General features: G+C 45.2%; 7 protein-coding genes across 7 annotated transcripts; 6 read left to right on the forward strand and 1 right to left on the reverse strand.

Moving 5' to 3' along the window:
• Positions 1 to 331: 331 nt before the first annotated feature.
• On the forward strand, positions 332 to 3,164 carry sey1 (dynamin-like GTPase SEY1; the record flags this gene model as incomplete). Its single annotated transcript, XM_057205286.1, has 4 exons — positions 332 to 474; positions 556 to 1,011; positions 1,072 to 2,816; positions 2,872 to 3,164. 4 exons carry the CDS (start codon positions 332 to 334, stop codon positions 3,162 to 3,164), a joined length of 2,637 nt encoding a protein of 878 aa, XP_057065893.1.
• Positions 3,165 to 3,489: 325 nt separating this feature from the next.
• On the forward strand, positions 3,490 to 4,540 carry N7495_002618 (uncharacterized protein; the record flags this gene model as incomplete). Its single annotated transcript, XM_057205287.1, has 2 exons — positions 3,490 to 3,694; positions 3,768 to 4,540. The coding sequence occupies 2 exons, from the start codon at positions 3,490 to 3,492 to the stop codon at positions 4,538 to 4,540; spliced, it is 978 nt and encodes a 325-aa protein (XP_057065894.1).
• A 2,117-nt stretch (positions 4,541 to 6,657) lies between these two features.
• On the reverse strand, positions 6,658 to 7,083 carry N7495_002619 (uncharacterized protein; the record flags this gene model as incomplete). Its single annotated transcript, XM_057205288.1, has 1 exon — positions 6,658 to 7,083. The coding sequence occupies one exon, from the start codon at positions 7,081 to 7,083 to the stop codon at positions 6,658 to 6,660; it is 426 nt and encodes a 141-aa protein (XP_057065895.1).
• Positions 7,084 to 7,944: 861 nt separating this feature from the next.
• On the forward strand, positions 7,945 to 8,763 carry N7495_002620 (uncharacterized protein; the record flags this gene model as incomplete). Its single annotated transcript, XM_057205289.1, has 3 exons — positions 7,945 to 8,334; positions 8,397 to 8,564; positions 8,587 to 8,763. Coding segments are annotated over 3 exons (735 nt in total), but the record flags the coding sequence as incomplete, so codon positions are not given.
• A 20-nt stretch (positions 8,764 to 8,783) lies between these two features.
• On the forward strand, positions 8,784 to 9,963 carry N7495_002621 (uncharacterized protein; the record flags this gene model as incomplete). The annotated part of the gene is made up of 2 exons (XM_057205290.1): positions 8,784 to 9,451; positions 9,498 to 9,963. The coding sequence occupies 2 exons, from the start codon at positions 8,784 to 8,786 to the stop codon at positions 9,961 to 9,963; spliced, it is 1,134 nt and encodes a 377-aa protein (XP_057065897.1).
• Positions 9,964 to 10,067: 104 nt separating this feature from the next.
• N7495_002622 (uncharacterized protein) lies at positions 10,068 to 10,718 on the forward strand (the record flags this gene model as incomplete). The annotated part of the gene is made up of 2 exons (XM_057205291.1): positions 10,068 to 10,209; positions 10,591 to 10,718. 2 exons carry the CDS (start codon positions 10,068 to 10,070, stop codon positions 10,716 to 10,718), a joined length of 270 nt encoding a protein of 89 aa, XP_057065898.1.
• A 149-nt stretch (positions 10,719 to 10,867) lies between these two features.
• N7495_002623 (uncharacterized protein) lies at positions 10,868 to 11,500 on the forward strand (the record flags this gene model as incomplete). Its single annotated transcript, XM_057205292.1, has 1 exon — positions 10,868 to 11,500. The coding sequence occupies one exon, from the start codon at positions 10,868 to 10,870 to the stop codon at positions 11,498 to 11,500; it is 633 nt and encodes a 210-aa protein (XP_057065899.1).
• Between the last annotated feature and the right edge of the window lie 1,893 nt (positions 11,501 to 13,393).

Raw genomic sequence — 13,393 nt, forward strand, 5'->3', positions numbered from 1 at the left:
GTGTTGTTGTCCTTATATCCTTGTCGTCGTAGTTCTTCGTAGTTAGTTCGTGTAGTCCGTGTAGTTCGTGTCGTTCCCCGGGTTTTTGTTATGTAAGAGAGCTTTGTCCCCCAGCAACTTAGCCATCCCCCAATGCAAGTTAAGCCACTTTGTTTTCTGAGAGGTTGCACCATAGATAGACCTCGGGGCTTTTCTTACCTTGTGATCATCCGTTGATCCACTTCCCATCAACTTCCCAACGAAGCTCTTCCGTCACTAACTCCTCTCGCCACCACTTCTCCACAACTCCTACTCCTAGTATTACTCCCTAATTCAGGGACCTAGCACCAAGATGAGCGAACGCCCCTCGGGAATGGGTAGGAATCCAACGGCACCTTCAGTCATGACAAATGGCCATTTTGCTACGATCGGCCGCGCTGATACCGCCGCCTACGAGCATGGCGTCCAGGTCATTGATGAGGATAAGGAGTTCAAGTATGATTTTCCGACTTAACGCTCTGTCATTCTCGAGTCAATTACTCTTCTTTCTCACTAACTACTGGAATCATCTTCTAGTCCGAATCTCTCCAAGTACCTGTCCCTCGAAGATGTTACTCCCGCCGGCTTTAATTACCACCTCATCTCCGTGTTTGGATCACAGTCGACTGGAAAGTCCACCTTACTGAACAGCCTCTTCGGCACCCAATTTTCAGTCATGGCCGAGCGAGAGCGAAGACAAACGACCAAGGGTATTTGGCTTTCAAAAAATAAGAAGCAGGGCGACAAGTCCGCGCCCGAAGGACAGCACATGGCGGACAACATCTTGGTTATGGACGTCGAAGGTACGGATGGTCGCGAAAGAGGCGAGGATCAAGATTTCGAGCGCAAGAGCGCTCTCTTTGCGCTTGCGACTAGTGAAGTGCTCATTGTCAACATCTGGGAGCACCAGGTTGGTTTGTACCAGGGTGCCAACATGGGACTGCTGAAGACCGTGTTTGAGGTTAACCTGCAGCTATTTATCAAAGATAAGAAGTGAGCACCAGGAGACCCCGGTTCCCTTTGCATACCAACCAAAGACTAATGAGCTTTTAGCACTACTCACCGCTCCCTGCTATTCTTTGTTATCCGTGACTTTATCGGCTCCACCCCGCTCATTAATCTCCAGCAGACACTGTTGGAAGATCTATCCCGCTTGTGGTCAACAATCTCGAAGCCTGCTGGGCTCGAGAAATCGACTATCCATGATTACTTCGATTTCCAGTTCTATGGCCTTCCGCACAAGGGTTACCAACCAGATCAATTCGTGACAGAGTGCAAGAAGCTTGGTTTCCGATTCCGCGAAGGACATCGGGATCCCAAGAGAGATGCGCTCAAGGGCGAGTTCTCTGAGGGAGGCGTCTTCCTGCCTGAATACCATCGCCGCATCCCGGCTGATGGTTTCTCGCACTACGCAGAAGGTATCTGGGACCAAATCGTCAACAACAAAGACCTGGATCTGCCTACTCAACAGGAACTGCTTGCGCAATTCCGCTGTGACGAGATTTTGCGCGAAGTGATGATTGGATTTGACGGGGCAATTACTGCATTTGAGGACAAGCAAGCTGAGGCTGTGCGCTTGGGCGCTCCCGCGGTACTCGGTGGCCTGGGTGCTATCATGCGCTCAGCTCGCTCGAAGACTCTCAAGGGCTTTGAGACCGAAGCTAGTCGCTACCACAAGGGCGTGTACGAGCGCAAGAAGGCTGAGCTGGAGGGTAAGATTGATACTCGTCTGAAGGCACTTTTCCACGGCCAGCTATCGGCTGCGCACAAGACTGGTATCAGTGATTTCAGTGACGCTGTCACTGAGTCGGTCAAGTCTGGCCAAAAGAAGGGTGGGAGCTACGATTTTGCTGAAATTGTCAATCGCGAGACCAAATCCTCTTTGGAGAAGTTTGAGGAGGTCGCCCGCTCAACCGTAGTTGAAGGCACCCCTTGGAGTAATTACAAGCAGCTCCTTAGCCTGTACCAAAAAGAACTGTCGGAAGTCAGCGGCCGTTTGCGTCGGGATGAGATGAGACGTTTGGCCACCCGCGTCGAGCGTTGGGTTCAATCTCGCCTAGGTGAAAGCGTGGGACTCGAGTTTAACAACCTAGGTTCTGGTCATGCCGGTGCTAGTACTTCGGAGAATGGTGAAAAGCACAACGAGAAAGCATTCTGGGACCAAATCTGGAATGTATTTGTGGAGACAGTCCTTGATGCCGAGCGAAGATTCACAGAGCGCGCCGGCAGCTTTGACGCCAGCCTGGAAGAGGTTGATGTAGGTTTGTGGCGCCTGCGACGCAAGTCTTGGGGTGTTCTGCGCTCCAAGATTGACGAGGAGATGACCGAGGGCAACTTGCTCTTGAAGCTGCGTGAGAACTTTGAAGATAAGTTCCGCTACGACGATGATGGCGTGCCACGTATCTGGCGCCCAACCGATGACATCGAAGGCATTTATACACGTGCCCGAGAGTCTACCCTCACTCTGATTCCCCTTCTTTCTCGCTTCCGTCTTTCAGAGACCTCTGCCCCACCTCCACTGGACCGATGGATCGGCCACACCCCCAGCTCCGCAACAGCTGCGGACGAGGAGGACCTAGTCCCAATTGGTGGTGTTGACGAGGACGAGGGCAAGAGTTTGGAAGAAGAGATGACCATTCTCAGCGACTCAAAGCGCCAGGAACTCACTGTACGATTCAAGAAGTCCGCAGACGGAGTTTATGTCGAGGCCAAGCGCAGTGCTATTGGTGGTATGACCCAAGTGCCCTTGTACTTCTACGGTTTGCTTCTCGCATTGGGCTGGAACGAAATTATTGCCGGTTAGATTTCCCAAAATCTCTCGTTTCATCGCAACTTGCTAACCTATCTTTTTAGTTCTCCGCAACCCGGCATACTTCTTCTTGCTTTTCCTCTGTGCTATTGGAGGCTACATCACCTGGCAGCTTAACCTATGGGGTCCCATCTTGAAGATGAGCGAGGCTGCATCGCAACAGGCACTTGTGGAGGGAAAACGCCGACTGCGCGATTTCCTCGAGTCGTCTGATACTGGTCGACAGGCCATGGCCATGTCAGCTGGAAATGGTTCGGGCTCGAGCAACCGAGAGGAGTATGAGATGTCAGACCTATCGAAGCGTGCAGACGCTAACGATGATCTGGATGATCTTTAAGCTCGATTATCGCATTACGTCAGAATGTACGCTCTTAATCTGTACTCTTTTATCCCAAGGTATATTTATCATAGAATGGCAATATGCTTATGACTTAAAAGTGGGTTTAAGGCATTATTTTGAGAAAAAAAAAAAAAAACTCACTCAATTGTAAGAATATCTCGATTCGATCAAATTCAAACTGCGGGGTGCCGACGTCAACGGATTTACTCCGATTCTCTATTTATTGTTATCTCCCCCTTTTCATCTTATCATGTATGCTAGTTTGAATAACATCCCTCACAACTCAGCTGCATAACCTAATACAGGCCATAGTTAAGCGAATATGACTGAGCTTCCACTGCCAGAAAAGTATGATGACCTCCCCGACAAGCGCAGGTACTGGCCTGCACCTGCAGGATCGGAGGAGGAAGGTCTAGGCATGCTCCGCTTGTTGACTCCGGAAGTAGTCGCGCACGCAGCGCAGACTCAGATCAAGACCGGCGAGCGAGTGTGTCTGAATTGGGATCTTGAGAATCTGACACCACCAGGTATCGTCCCCAGAGAGTCCACTCTATAATTGCTCAAAAAAAAGCATCAAAAGAACGTACTAACGTGCCCCAGGATTCGGCCGCAAGTCATTTGAGCACAAAATCAAATGGGTAGCTGAGGGCGTTGCCTTCGACGACGAGTACCACTTCAACCCACAACAATCCTCCCAATGGGACGGACTCCGTCACCACAACGGCCCAGCCCCAACAACCTCAGACCCCTCACTTAGGCTCTTCTACGGCGGCACAACAGCGCAAGAAATCATAGCTACAGACTCCCCTCGCATTGGGCTGGGCTTCTGGGCCAAAAAGGGCATCGCCGGCCGCGGCGTACTGATAGACTACGTCTCATACGCAGCAAAAAAGGGCATAGCCATAAACGCACTAACCCGCCAAATGGTCTCCCTAGACGAAGTGCTCGAGATAGCACGCGAGTCCAACCTCACTTTCCAAAAAGGCGATATCTTCTTCCTGCGCGTCGGGCTCCCAGCCACATGGGCCGCCATGTCTGCTGAGCAGCGCACGACATATAGTCAGCAGAAGGTGCCGCAACATGCTGGCATTGAACAGAGTGAGCGGGTTTTAAGGTTTTTATGGGATAATCACTTTGCTGCTGTTGCATCTGATGCGGTTAGTTTTGAAGTTTTCCCGCCTTTGAATGAGGAGTTTGATTTGCATCATCATATCTTGGCTGGTTGGGGTGTGCCTATTGGGGAGATGTTTGATTTGGATACTCTGGCTACTACTTGTCAGAGACTGGGGCGTTGGAGCTTTTTTATCTCGAGTAGTCCGTTGAATTGTGCTCGTGGTGTGTCTAGTCCGCCTAATTGTATGGCTATTTTCTAGTCTGGGTTCAATACACTTTGGCAGTTCCTTGGATTGCGACTCTTCACTAAAGAAGCGCTCAGCAATTCAAGTACCTCCATATAATCTCAAGTTTCTACATTAATGATACATATGACCGTAGAGTGAGGGTTGATGATTTAGGTAGTACCTGGTGAGCTTAGGACCTCGGGTCCTCTACCCTAAATATTGAGTAGGAATGCTCAAAATGCAAATAAACCCCTAGTAGTTCTGTGGCTCTGATACTCTCATATAAATTTAGTTTATAACTATCTTTACCGCCAAACACGAACTTTCAACAAAGATCTGGGAGCGATTTATAGTTACAGCACAAGATATAGCGCTCCTTTTCATCTTCTATTCATCAAATATAGGTGAATATTCCGGTCTGGCATTTTGGAGCGGGGTATGTATATGGAGCTTGCTACTTGCGCATAATCTTTTTCAAAAGGCTCTAGTTGAGGACTGCAGGCGCAAGTGTAGGCCCTTACAGATAGTTATGACTATAGATATGAGAGGGCATATATACCTAGGTATAGACTAGACATGTCCTTTCGCTCTTTGCTGGCTTAGGTGTCCGAGTAGGTGCTTTTATTAAATCTAGCTTATATCGCTCCTCTAAAAAGTACTCATATGTTTGTCTAAATTCTCTTTCTAATAAGAAATTTACGATTATACCAATATGGATGATAGAGTATCTAGAATTTCACTTAGTGCACACTGCAGATTAAAAGCGAGAAACCGATACACTAGGTCATAATGGATCCTAAGTTCTTAAAGGCTGCGATGAGAGTATTAGCATAATCCGTTCAGTCTCTTATATGGCCCCGCTTTTCAGACTTTAATCGCAGTCCAAGTTGCTTAATTAAATTAGATTACCTGTGTCAGGCACCTTCACAACTTGCACCTTATTCAACTCTCACTGCCATTCTTGGAGAAGATATGACGGCTGCAAGCCATATTGCTTTGCTCGGGATTAGCTTACTTGTCCATAAAATGATGTTGTTTCGTTCAATGTCCTGGTGCTCTACTGGGAACAGCGGTAGAATGAGACCGGATTTGTTCTAATATCCTCAGAGCGTCTTGGGAATGGTGGCATGCTATCTTAATATGCTGAGCTGCTGAGCTAAGTTTCCTGCGGGAACTAATACCTTGGTCTGTAACCTACCATGCTCGCATAGGAGCTGGCCAGGAATCTTTGGTGACATCAACTTCTCGTGGAAGATGTAGGTGATGATAAAGCGGAAGGAGAGTCTGGAGAGGACCTCTTTGCAGGGTGAGCATTGGAGCCTTGAGCGAAGTCGAGCTCTTTTTTATCCAGTTTCTGGAATATCGGATAGTCCATATGATTAGTGACTAACTTAATAGAATACTTATATCCGCTTTTCAGGCCCGCCTCAATTGCCGACTCTATATCAAAGGATGAATTAGCCAATATCTTAAAGGATATAGCAATCTCTATTTAATCATAGCTCTTTACCTCTAATCCTACATTTAATAACCTTCCTGTCTCTGTAGTGAGCCGAAGAAACCTTTAGTGTTTGAGTATCCGAGGACACGGTGAGCGGGCCTGGAGGTGTAAAACCTGCCATGACCGACAGATATATGGGGGTACTAATATAGACTGTGACTGAGAGATGTGAGGGCCTGACGGAGATGATTCAAAGAGGGAGAGTACGAAGGGGAATACTAAACGTGTCATTAATGTACATTAGCTTATTCTACAAATTGTGTTCCACAATTTTTCATAACCGTATGAGTAACGCTAATTAAAGAGCTATGATATAGTGTTTAAAGTGACATGCTGTTGCCGAAATTCCAAAAGGTTAGTACTCTGACAAGAAAAAGAAGTGTACATTCGAAGTAAGGTAGCTGGTTTTCATTATTTCAGTACTAGACTATGCTTGTACAGAATACCTTCAACCAAAGTTTCATATATGAATATGGATGAGCTCCGTTTTCTGTTCTTTTTTGGAGGGAAAAAGGGAAAGAAAGAAAGACAAATTATGACACCATGTGATTTCCATAGCCATAGCCTCTGATGAGAATCCCATACCAGCCTGGAAGCAATTTCTGCTACCAGTAGTGAACGGACAGCGACCATGAAAGAGCTAATTAGCTCATTTATTCAAATTCTTCATGATCCACATCTCCCCATCAAAAATCCCGCCCTCAAATCCAGCGACTCCGTCCGCAGTCCTTCTGTAAACATACACATTCGACATCTCCAATTGGTCCACCTTTAGGGATAGCCAGATGATTGCGCTATTCTCTCCCACGGCCTCAACTCTATGGCCGATGACTTCAGGCAGGCTTCCCACCCTATCTAGAACCCCTGCAATCAATGGCGTAATAGGCGATGGGCCAGATAATTGTATAAGCCGTTCCTCCGTGGAGAAAGAACTGTTAGGAAGGTAATAGGTGGCCATCTTGGTAGCACGCTCAGTCGAGGTTTTAGAATCGGGCGAGAGGAGTGTGGCGCAATAGGAGGCAATGTGAGTCTCAGCAGCAGCACTGATGCTGGTGGTATCTTGTTTGACAGCCATGATGATCGATCTTGTCTTGAACGTAGTTTGACAAAGCGTAGATTAGGGACGGTGGATATGATTTGTAGTCTGTTTGTTCATTTACTTCTAGCCGAGACCTTGAGTTCTTATAGGTATCAGTTCAGATTGCCCGACATGTCGACTTTCTCTTGTTTCACCGTAACTTGGACATTCGTCGGATGAATTGGCCGATTGCAGATATAAGTTATTGTCGGTACACCTGTATCAAGTGTGGAATAGCTATTCGATAGGCTAACGCCCACTTCTGACACCTATCACAGGTAACGCTTTACGCCCCTATGATATCTGTGTGTCCTTTGAAGTGGTTGTAAAGTCTGTTTTCATTCTTAGTTTGCTATCTATTATAAAGTAATAATTTGATCACATGACTGCTTTGTTCCATATTCCAACAGTTATATCCATCCGTCTTTCGGATTCCAGGTCGGGGCAATTCGGCCGATTGCAGACTTATATTTATCCGTCTTTGGGATTTTAGGTCGGGGCAATTCGGCCGATCGTAGAATTACTTTATATATCCACCTCTTAAATTCCAAGGCACTGTTATGGTAAAAGATGAGGTACGAACATTACTATTCGTTGGGTTATGTATATTATATATGAAGCGAGGCATATTGACCCTGTAGTATTTTTGATGAATCTCGTAATTACAAATTTCAGTCTAGGGCACGAACTAGATATTCCATGTACCCACTAAATCTGAATCCAATAAAGTATCAAAGAGTATCATATCCGTTTCCTGAGTTGACCATTCACCGAAGAGAGTATCGTTCTGGATGGAAGAATCATCAAAAGGCTGAAAGTGACCCCCGGACAGCTGTAGAAACGTATTGATATTCTCAGTATAATTACCACTGCCATCACTCACTGCATGACATCGAGCTACTACCTCTTTCCGAAGACTTCCAGAGTAGACTCGAACTCGATCAAATTACATCATATGACGTCGAAAGGGACGATGACCAACGTTTATTAAACGACGAGGTTGGTCAAAGCAACCAGAAACTAAGTATACTCCAGTTTGAAGGCTGGAAAGGCTCCATGTTTTGGGCCTTTGTTGCGAGTTTGGTCGTTCTGGTTTTCAACATAGGGTTTCTGCTCTATACGGCACATCGCAAAGACACAGTTTTGTTTAAAGGCGATTGTGAAAAGGTGCATAATATCAGTATTGGTTTCCATCTGCTGATTAACATACTGGGCACTGCTGTTTTAGGTGCTAGTAACTTCGGGATGGTAAGAAAATATCTTTCTTATTCGTCATATCAAAAGTACAAGTACCTAATGATTTTCTTCAGCAATGTTTATCTGCCCCCACAAGAAACGCTGTAGATAACGCACATCGACAGGGTAAATGGCTCGATATCGGAGTGCATAGTATTCGAAATTTGCTGAAGGGACCTAAAAGGCACTCTCTCTTATGGCTATGCCTAGCGCTCTCTTCGCTTCCTTTTCATATGTTGTATGTGATTTTCTCCTCCTATTCAGTATAAGGTTGACCACTTAATAATGATAGGTACAACTCTGCTGTTTACCAAACAACAGCATCATGGGCTTATCCAGTATTCGCTGGTTCTGGGTCTTTTGCACAAACTGATTGGAAAGACATACATCCCATGGAGGGGACCTGGGGCGTGCAAACTCATGATTGGGAAAACTCATTAAAATACTTTCATTCTTCGGCAATGAATGGGAGTCTGGAACATCTCAACAACTCCGAATGTGTGACTACATTTACGCAGACTTTCGAGTCACAATACGACAAACTGCTTCTTGTGACCAATAATATGAGATTCAATGATTCTAAGTATGACTTTCTCGCTACGGGTCGCACAAATAATGGCCCAAATGATGATATTGGGAGTATTTGGGCTTCATACGAATGGCTATATGGATTAAGTTATGTTGACAGATCATATTGTCCCTTTGACAATAGTGATATATCCACCTTCAGATCACAGATCGCCAATAATAATAATAGTTGGTATATCGGTAGATCCTCAGAAACTTTGGAAATAAGGTGGAAGGTTGAGTATTGTCTGGCCGAGAAAGCGTCTCAGTATTGCAAGCTACAATACTCGTTTCCTATAACAATTACTTTGATTGCAGTGAATATCGTTAAGTCTATGATTTTGCTGTATATATGGGTGGGCTTGTATGATCCCCCGATCTTAACGATCGGCGATGCCATTGCGTCTTTGCTTCAGCGCGAGGACATATACACACAAGGTGGCTGTCTACTCACCTGGAAAGATAAAACGCGTCAAGAAATCAAGCCTAAGCCGTTTCTTAGAAAAAAGAGACGATGGGGCTCAGCTGTTTCCATTTGGAAGTGGATAAGTCTTATAGTTCCGTGAGTGATCCGAATTTCTAGGTCTTCAAGCCTAACTTATCAATAGCTGGGTTTGCGTTGCGGTCGCAAATATCTATCTCTTGAAATACGCAGAGAGTAGGATGGGTCCTGATGACAGTAATTTCTGGGAACAAGGACTAGGGACCGCAGGCTCTGAAAACCTGGTGACGGGTACCAACTGGCCTAGCTCATTTGTTCCTATTGTCCTCATCGCCAACTCTCCCCAATTGATCTTCTCCATCCTCTACTTCACCTTCAATGGCTTTCTGACCTCAATGACTCTCGCGGCTGAGTGGAGCAATTACGCCATCCACCGCAAAGGCCTCCGAGTCTCAAATAACCCGCGATCATCCCAACGAAGCAATTACTTTCTTTCTATGCCATATCGCTACTCTGTTCCACTCATGATCACATCGGCAATTCTCCACTGGTTAATTTCGCAAAGCTTTTTTGTGGTAGCGGTTGAATATTACTCCAATGATGGGCCTCGAAATCATTATTATCTGGATTAATGACTTGCGGCTGGTCGTCCATAGGCGCTGTCAGTGCTTTGTTAGTTAGTGCTTTTATGTATCTATGCCTTATTGGAACTGGGCTCAAACCATTCAAGTCAGCAATGCCGGTGGCAGAAAGCTGCAGTCTTGCTATTGCAGCCGCGTGTCACCCTGCCTTTGACCCGAATAAGGAAAGGACCGTTGAAGACAGAGAGGATGTCAATATGGCACTTATGCCTATCCAATGGGGAGCAGTAGCGGTTGGTGGACCTATTGGGCATTGCACATTCACTTCGGAAGATGTAGAAGCACCAGTGGAGGGGCAGTTATACAAGTGATATATCGCGGTATAAAAAGTGAAGTCAAAATTCTAACCCGTGGGGGTTGGATGCATTGCATCCCAATTCATTTCTTGAGTGCATCCCATTTACCTTTTGGGCTTGTACGAGGCTGGAAATTTCAGAAGTTTGAAATTACTATAAGTTCTATAATAGTTTTCAATTTCAAGGTCATCAGTTATTAGGAAAAGCTGTGGTGGCTAACCCTAATTTCGGAGATATTTTGATGGGGTGCGGTCGCAAAATGATAATATAAATGACATAAATAGCTAACGTCGGCTTCTACTTGCACTTTGCTATTTTGAAGTCCCCCCAGAAAACTCGCCCTTAAGCTCAAGCTCTGAGGAGAATCACCCGCCCATCCAGGCTATCAAGTTGCGATGCATGAGCGATGAAGAGGAAGAGGAAGAGCAAGAGGATCCTATGAGACTTTAGAAAAGTTTAACAAGCTTGGGACCCAGGAGTTTCTCATCCTTACTGAACTAACATCCAAACTCTGCGACTCATTGTGGAACCTCATCGATTGCAAATACCCGAGTCTCAGGAAAACATCTATTCCAGAATATGGGATATTGGAGCTCAAAATGCCATCGTGGGCCCATCAGAGTGTTTTGTCATGGCTGATAATATGTCGTGATATATGGTCTGAAGCCAATCTCCTTGAAATACCTGAGAAACGGGATCTCATTTTTCTTGCATCTCCAAATGTCGACCTATTAAACCCAATCCCTAATCCTCCACCAGCACGCCTAACAAGACACAAGAAGAAGGAACCCGACACTGCCACAATTTGCATTCGCGCTCCACCCTCCGCTCCTGGGAAGTCTGCCGTCCCATCAATACTTGTCGAAGCTGGCTATTCTCAGTCCTACAAAAGCCTCGTGGAAAATGCCCGCAAAATCCTTATTGGGGGTGCGCCCGCTGTACAGCTCGTCATGATCGTCAAATTCTTTAAGCGTAAACTCGGGGTCGCTGTCCGTTTAGAATTTTGGAGGCGAGATCTAGCTGGGACTCCTTATCTTGCGGAAACACACCATGTTTTCCCCATTCCTCTTACTCATCAAAGCCCCATCTTCTTCACCCGCGAAGAGCTATTTGGGACGGGCTTCGTCTTTCCACCCCGAAACTTGCAAGATCGGTTCCACCTTGACATTAACGAGCTACGGCGTCTTGCTACCATTTTCTTGTCTCATGCCGGACTTATACCACATCCTTGAGTCGTCGTCCGCTTGCTATTTCATTATAATATATCTAATGTATGATTAACTGCTGTATAGTTTCTAGGTTATCTCTGCTTACTACTTCGTCTACTGTATATTCAGCCATGGCTAATTAGTACCAATTCAATCGCGTGGTAATAAAATCACTGGCTTAAAAACTCCTCCGATCAGTTTTATTGATTCTTATTGATTTTGGACACTTCATCTCTCTCTAATTCTTGTGAACTACGCACGACTGACTCCACAGGGGCTTGCAATCCTGGATGTTGCTCGGGCTCACATATCATGTTGCCATATCTATGGAGCCGCAGAAGCTTGGCTAAAATCTACAGTAAGAAAAAACATGTGCCAATTATTTTTGAAAGCGGCCAGAGTGTTCACTTCTCGATCAGCATTTCCATGGCTGCCAATGTCACGGGCGGCGGGAAATCCTTCATATCAATGTTGATCGACATTTTGAAATTCCAAGTTCAAATTATCAACTACCAAGGATTCCCTCCTTCGCATGCGCGCGAGAAATGGCGACTCAGGATTCACGCCTCAGTGGTGATTATAACCCTTTCGGAAAACCATGGCTACCAAAGTTTATTCAACGAAACCCACGCATCCATTCTTGTATTGGCCGATGCATTGATGTGTCACGAATTCATGGAACACATCCAGGAGCTATCTAAGAGTTTTATAGCCTATTTGCAAAGATTAAAGAGCAATATGACATACTACTAGACAATATTTGGAATATGAATAAGTATGGTATTGCTCTTGGAGTCTGTACAAGTTCCTATGTCATTATAGAGCCTTATAAGAAGCATACATTTGTCAAATTGCCAGACAATCGCGAATGGGTGTTAATTATCAAGACAATAAGCCTAACTGGCTGTACGGTTTGTCCTCTCGTCATCTTTAAAGGCAAAAACCAATAGACATCATGGTTTCAAACTGATATTTCCGAATGGTTTTACAATACATCAGAGAATGGTTAGACATCATATTCAACGAGGAATTAAGTAGCTTGACTGTTCCTGCACATGACACAGATACCTCACGATTCCACCCCGAATTGTTTACGTTCTTCAAGGATTTTGTACACAGCATGTGCCTAGCTAGTTCTGAATTCAAGATTAGCTTTAGCCCTTCACAATAGTTTTGAGATAGACACATCAGCCGTTTTATTGGTCAGACTGAAAATGGTAGCAGTTCGTGCTACCATGGCCATGCAGGCATGCAAACATGTTTGTGCCACTGTACATGAACATAAATGTTGACGAAGACGATGTATGGTTCGAAGGATCTGAAGGATTTGAACGATAAGCGAGCCGCTGTTAGATCGCAAAGAATAGAACTTTTTGAACATATGGATCGAGGGTTTCAAGCTTAGATCGCAAAAAGCATAACATTTGACATTGGAGGAATCGGCTAGAATAGGGGGGCTGGTATAGAAACACCCAATAGTGGGTACTAGAGACACTCTCCAACTATATTAGGACTAGTTTCTGCCTGGTTTATGCCTAGTTTCTGCCTTATTACGCAAAATAAATATGGAAGGCATCAATCAGGTTCGCTTATTTCCTAATACGGAGAGGTGTCTTTGTAAAGATAGTAAAGTGGAACCCCAAAGATAGCTTATTTTGACTTTTTTTACTCCGTACTTACTTTCCTTATCTTTTAAATTGTCTATTACGGAACCGTCATCTTTTGATAGGCACGATCTACCTGATAAGCATAATGTCTTGAAACTCGCCATTTTTTCCTTTAAACCTCCCTAAACCGCGGTCCGAGACCGCGTTGCGTATCTTGTCTACATCTCTACAAGCGGGGTGCTTGTACTACACCTTATTTAATCCTTGCGCATCCATATTTTAACAACTCTCCCCTTTACTGGTTCTAGAC

The sequence above is a fragment of the Penicillium taxi genome, assembly GCF_028828555.1.
Source record: "Penicillium taxi strain IBT 34144 chromosome Unknown utg000002l_segment0_segment0, whole genome shotgun sequence".
Taxonomy (NCBI): domain Eukaryota; kingdom Fungi; phylum Ascomycota; class Eurotiomycetes; order Eurotiales; family Aspergillaceae; genus Penicillium; species Penicillium taxi.